The following is a 7,029-nucleotide window of genomic DNA, read 5'->3' on the forward strand; positions in this document are numbered from 1 at the left end:
AGGCAGGCAGTTGGCACTGCCAACACAGACGAGGCACAAGAGCCTGCAGTCCAGTGGCTATAACGAACTGGACAGGGCACAAACCCTACATTTTGCCTGAAGATGACAAGTATGAAACTTGTTGAAATGTTGTCACAGAACGATGCCTTGAGTCAGCTGATAATGTGAGAAGACTTCATCAGTAGTCAAGTGCTATCCAAAACATCCATTGGTCCCTGTTATCCATGACAAACTATATGCTTTCAACAGTAAATTAATATCCATTGGGTGTATGCGAATATTGAGTTACATTGGGATTGCAGGTAATGATCTGGCGGACAAATTAGCCAGAGAAGAAGTGAGGATGGAAATACTCAAACTAGACTTAAGGGCACACATTAGACACTGCAACCTGGTGAAACAGGAAGACAAATGGCAAGATAGTACACAATCCAATAAACTGCGGTCCATCAGACACATGATTAAGGTCTGGCAGATTTCACTACAGAGTTCAAGGAGACCATTGAAAAATGTGCATATACCCAAGCTCAGCGATGTCAAACTCTGATTTTACAAGAAGATTTAAAGACAGCACTGTCGTAAGTAGGGAGCAGAGCTTGGAGGATGGGCATCTCGCTGAATATTGAGCCCCGCAGTACTACCCATCCGCATATTTACACCTCAACAGCCACTCTAGTGAAAAATGCATTTCTCCCAAGGTGCGACCAGTTTGTTGATACTGTCACTGTAGGAAGTTTGACTTTCTCGGCTGAACCATAACCTCACCCCTGCTTGCACCGCTTCACCATTTTCAAAGTGAAATCCTCAAAAGTGTTCATTAAGTGTTTGAAACACATGAAAATCTGATGAGGCCAAGTCAGGACTCTGTCAAGGATGATTCATGACAATGAAGCCAAGGTGACAGATTGTTGCAGATTTTGCAGTGCTCATGTGTGGTCTGGCACTGTCATACCGAAGGAGAGCATGCTCCTTGTGAGGACAGAAACTTTGAATTCAAAACTGGATTACAGCATGCTGTTTCTCACACACCAACATAGTTACATTACACATCGCCATGTTATACACTAAAACTTGGAGCCCTCTAGTGATAGAGAGCTGCAAATATGTAGACATGAAGAATGAAGATTTAGGATGTTAATAACATTTGTTCTATTTATAAAACTTTAAAAATTCAGAGCATTACTTTTAAACACATTCTAGTACATTCATCCACTGTTTCATAATGAGAACACTTAGTGACTTCCTAAAAACTTCAAGCATAATGGTACACGTTTACCGAACTTTTTCTTGCCTGCATACTTACAGTCAAATATTTAAAAAATTAACTCATTTGTAAAGTAATGAGGTGTTTGGAGCTGTTTTATACATGGGAGTTAAGTTCTTTAAACAAACAGAGGTTTACTGGTTTTTCTTGAAAAAGATCATTTGGTTTTGTGGAGTCAAAGATTGAGTCTGTTATGACTGCTTTGCATTGTTAGAAAGTGCGTTGAAGTCCCACTCTTTCTTCCGTTTCATTTTACTACTGTCCTAATCATCTTTCCTTTTTATTATAGCAATAAAAATAATCAATTTTATACAATATAATGTAGTTGGATAGGTACAAAATCTACTTACCAAGCAGCAGCAGAAGACACACATGTAGAAAAGGTTTTACTTATGCAAGCTTTCAGAGCCAGTGGCTCCTTCCGTCAGAAGAGTTGAGGGGGAAAGAAAAGGGGTGAAGGGAAAGGAACTCCTGTCCAGTAAGTCTTCCCTGACCTGGAGTTCTGGGTGTCTTTTTCTGAATGCTAACTCTTTTCTTAACACTCTCCAGTTCCTTTCCTATCACTCCTCTTCTTTTCCCTTCAACCCAAATACTGCTCTGAGATTTTACCTCCTTGTAATTGCGTAGTTAATGAGTCAAATAAGTAAAGGGGAAAAAGTTAGAATCCCTTTCAGAATATTTCTTCTGTCTGCTTACTGTTTTGTGCAGTTATGCAAGGGCAGTATAACATATTTATCAAAAGGTACAGATTTTTTGTCAGATAATCAGTGTCTGCTGTATTTCAGGTGTTGCCAGAACTCACATCTACGGAATGGAAATTATTATCAGCCTGTGTTGAGAAGCTGTTCCAGATCTTAAAACCAGAATCAAATGCTGCCATCGAATCATTTCACATTTTTATAGATGTAATTGTTGTTATAACAGCTGTTATCAACAGGAAAAATGCAACAGAAAATTTTGCAACTTACTTAGATTTCTCCCTGCAAAATCTTGGACTACTTATAATGGTTTGTATGACATCTACTGGTATATCTAAATCTATACTCTGCAAACCACTATGAAGTGCATGGCAGAGGGTAGTCACACTGTACTGGTCATTAGCATTTTTTTATTTCACTCAGGTATAGAGTGTGGGAAAAAAGCTTGTTTAAATGCCTCAGTTTGTATTGTAATTGATGTAATGTTATCCTCACGATCCCTGTGGGAGCAATCTGTTGGAGGTTCTAATATATTCCTAGAGACATTATTTAAAACTGGTCCTTGTAACTTTTTTAAAGACTTTCACTGGGTAGTTTCCATCTATCTTCAAGAGTATGACAATTCAGTTCTTTCAACATCTCAGTGACACTCTCCCATGGGTCAAATAAACTGTTACCATTCATGCTACTCTTCTCTATATACTTTCAATATCCCCTACCCATCACCGAGCGAGGTGGCGCAGTGGTTAGACACTGAACTCGCATTCGGGAGGACGACGGTTCAATCCCGCGTCCGGCCATCCTGATTTAGGTTTTCCGTGATTTCCCTAAATCGCTCCAGGCAAATGCCGGGATGGTTCCTTTCAAAGGGCACGGCCGACTTCCTTCCCCGTCCTTCCCTAATCCGATGAGACCGATGACTTCGCCATCTGGTCTCCTTCCCCGAAACAACCAACCAACCAACCCTACCCATCCTATTTGGTACAGGTCCCACACACCTGAGCAATATTGTAGGATGGGTTGGACAAGTGATTTTTAAGCAATCTCCTTCATAGAATGAATGCATTTCCCTAGTATTTTACCAGTAACCTGAAGTGTGCTACCTGCTTTACTCACGACTGAGCCTGGGTGATCTTTCCACTTCATGTATCTATTAAGTGTTTCATCCAAGTATTTGTATGAGTTTGTAGATTACAGCTGTGACTGATTAATGCTATTCATAGGATACTATGTTTCCCTATTTTGCGAAGTGCACAATTTTAGATTTTTGAACATTTAAAGCAAACTGGCAATCATTGCACCACTTTGAAGTCTTATCAAAGACTGACTGAATATTTGTACAGCTTCATTCAGACTGAAGTTCATTCTAGATAACTGCATCACCTGCAAAAGTCTGAGATTACTATTAACATTGTCCACAAGATCAATAATATACAACATGAACAGCAAGGGACTCGACATACTTCTATGGGCTACATCTGAAGTTACTTCTACACCTGACGATGACTCTCCATCAATGCTACATCCTCCCTACAAAGAAATCCTCAGTCTGGTCACTCACTTCATCCAATACCCCATATGATCGTGCTTTTGATAATAAGAGTATGAGTGGCACAGAGTGAAATGCTTTTTGGAAATCAAGAAATACTGTGTCTGCCTGACTGCCTTGATCCCTGGCTTTCAGGATGTCATTTGAGAAAAGGGCAACTTGGGTTTCACATGATCTATGTTTTCGAAATTCATGCTACATGGCATGGAAGAGAGCATTCTATATGAGATACATCATTATGTTTGAGCTCAGAATATGTTCTAAGATTCTACAAGAAATGAGTGGTAAGGATATTGGACAGTAGTTTTTTGGATCTCTTCTGCTACCCTTCTTGTAGATAGGAGTGACTTGTGCTTTCTTCCAACCTTTTCCCTTAATTAGAGGTGATTTCCTTTCATAATTTTTAAATGTGGGTGGTTCTGCTACTTTTTAAAGTCAATCAGGTAATATTCCTATAAGTCCTTATTCGGTACTTGGTTACAAATGTATCTGAAGGATGGGCTCTTCAAGTCAGCAAACAATTTTAGTATAGTGCTAGAAATGCTATTATAATGAGAATCATTGTTGGGACCTCATATTTATAGAATGAGAGGACAGAGATATTTTGATATAAGTGATGACTTACCAGAAAAAAATTTCATTTTTACTTGCATTTGATCTATAGTAATATTTGAAAGCACTGATTGTCTGTTTGATTACATCTGGGCAACATCAACAATCTCTGCAGCAGCAGCAAATTGTTGGCATCCAGAACTAAGTTAGGTAGGCTTGTAATCTTACCCTCCCACATATCACCATTAAAATTCTGTTAGCGTCTTCATTAGTTTCAAAAAACTTCGAGAGATGTAAGATATACAAAAGAAACACTTTTTACTTATCTTCATTTTCTCCTCTTGTTGTTGTTGGCTCCACTTATTGTGTCTAGGGGTACATTCTTGCAGCTGAAATTTTGATTTAACATTGCGGGTTTCTGATGACTAAATAACTGATGAAGATTTGCCTGTATATTTCTTGAATTTTATTCTTTGTCATCATATTACATTCTGCAGTACTCACAATAGTCCAAAGAGTTTACAAAGCAAAAAAGTGTACAAACTTTCCTGTAAAAAAAAGAATCATCACCAAGATATAACATTATTTTATAAATGAATTCAGAAATAAATTTAATAATTAGTGTCACATTGTGGAATTAATAATATGAATTTTAAGTATGCCAGAAATTTTACAGTTTCAAATATTTTTAAAACAAGAATAATTTTAACCATTGGTAAATATCGATTGTAACAAATTAATTTCTTTTTATACATTTTAGCCTGAAATATGATACTTCGTATTCAAAATCATATGAAATTCATTCAGTTAAACAGCTGATATAATGTTCACCTATACATGAATTGATAGTATACATAGTATTGGTTATTTCTGTAAAAGAGGTACTGTTAGAGGAGGGTGTCCCATTACGGGCTTTTAACTTTATATTTTTGTATATCTTTATACTTTATACGAGAAAAATAACATAATTTCTTAGTGCCCAAAATACTCAACTCGTCATGGAAAAATGGGATATATTGCAAATTGAACACACATTGTGCAAGGAAACTTGGTAAAAATCCCTATACTTCTACTTGGTAGTCATTCTCAGTCAAAATTTTAGAAATACATCCATTATGTCTCTGTTTTATGCTGTGATGTTGAAGCCTTTTACTGCCAGAGCACCTGATTTTAGATCAGAAACATTACTTTATCATCCCAAAATTGTAACTATTTATTTCTGTCACTCTCAAGCAAAACTTTATGAATTACATCTATTGTAAACGATACCTCCTCATTTATTTTCTTAGCTAATTGTATGACCATAAAGTTCTGAGGTTTTCATTTAAGTAATTTCATCATAAATATGTGACTTTTTCATAAGACTCTTTCTTCATTTTGCAAAGAAAATGGTGAGAGTAAATTTTGTTCAAGTGCTATTTATTTAGGCTTAAAACTGAAGAGCTGTAAATTATAAAGGAAAAGCATGTGTCATCAGTCACTGTCATGATTTTTAGTAAACAGCATGATACATTTTGAACTCTGAAAGGCCACTGTCAAGTGCTTAACATAGTCCCTCATCATTACTTTTATCTGTTAGTTCACTCTGGCCATATTGCAAAAATGAAGTTGAGTTTTATTATGAAACAATCATGACTAAAATAAACATTTGTGAAAACAATACTTAACTGCTTTTGTTATCAGTTGCACAGACTTGCAGTAAATTTCACTTATACTGTAAAAGCATAAATTTTGCATCTGACACTTTTTTTTGTATGTTAACATTCTGAATATCTACATGTGCTACAAAAATATAAACATACGAAAAACTACGTACAAAGATCCGATCCCTCAGGTTTTCTCACCACGATTATTAATGGTGTGCTTCAGAGTGTTCAGCAGAGTTGTTGTTTCCGTTTCATGCACAATATTTCAACAATTGACCCAGACCCCTTTTTTCTTTTTTCATATTATCAGAGGGAGGATGATGATGACAGTATATCTGTAAGTGTATCTTTAGCTATGTATACATATAACTTTATCTCAATTAATCTATTATCTGTGTTAATAAGAAAAAACACTAATTACACATTCTCTTTCACAGGAAAACACTTGTCAAGCCCTAGTATCAGAAAATGTACAGTCATCCCTGTCAATCTTCCAGAAAGTGCTTTATCTCTTTAATTGCCTTCCACAATCTGTGAAGCATACATCATGCTCAATATGGGTCAACGTTTGTGCATCTCTAATGGGAAACATTGTGGATGGCAGAGAGACTGCAGAAAAATTACTTACGGAAAAAAATATAGCAGTCAGTCTATCTGTTGTTCCAACTGAGGACCTCAGACAACCTCTTGCAAAAAAGTTACTGAACATTATGCTCTCTGACGTCAACTAATATTATAACTGCTGTTTGTGTTTGTGTAACGGTTGCCTACACCGTTATTTTAAAAAGGCTGTGAAATATATATGCATAATAACCTTTATGCATTATTGATATTTATATTGAAACTATTTATTATTGTAGTTTAGAGTAGTAATTCAGTAGAAAATGTAAAGCCAAAAAATACATAATGACTTTAATAATGTAGTGAAATCAAATGGACATACATTGTTTTATTAGTTCTTGTTACATTTTACATTTTGCAATGAGGAAATAAACACTTCTCTCTCTCTCTCTCTCTCTCTCAGAAATATGTCACATCTACTGTCTAATCTTATTTTTTTATGAGAACTCAAATTCTCAAATTCCCATTGCAACTAAAACATATTACTAATTATTCTATTGCATATGATGTACCTAGTGAAATTAATGCACAGTATATTTTTGTCATAATTTTTGGATTTCTATTCAGAAGTTGTAAAAGGTGTTCACAATCTTGCACACTTAGATTTGGGGGGGAGGGGGGGAGGTTCAAAACAGGATATAAACATTGACTTCAATAAATATCTTTATGCTTGTCACTTTTTACGCCAACTCCATGTAT

General features: G+C 36.0%; 1 protein-coding gene across 1 annotated transcript in view; it reads left to right on the forward strand.

Moving 5' to 3' along the window:
* LOC124776461 overlaps nucleotides 1–6,526 on the forward strand; it is a 93,761-nt gene extending 87,235 nt beyond the window's left edge. Inside the window, exons 7-8 of the mRNA XM_047251470.1 lie at nucleotides 2,050–2,271; nucleotides 6,147–6,526. Of these exons, the coding sequence (XP_047107426.1) occupies nucleotides 2,050–2,271; nucleotides 6,147–6,440 (516 nt within the window). The 3' untranslated portion in view covers nucleotides 6,441–6,526. The remainder of the gene's footprint in view (nucleotides 1–2,049; nucleotides 2,272–6,146) is intronic.
* The last annotated feature ends 503 nt before the right edge of the window (nucleotides 6,527–7,029 follow it).

This window comes from Schistocerca piceifrons, chromosome 2 (genome assembly GCF_021461385.2).
Source record: "Schistocerca piceifrons isolate TAMUIC-IGC-003096 chromosome 2, iqSchPice1.1, whole genome shotgun sequence".
In the NCBI taxonomy this organism is placed as follows: domain Eukaryota; kingdom Metazoa; phylum Arthropoda; class Insecta; order Orthoptera; family Acrididae; genus Schistocerca; species Schistocerca piceifrons.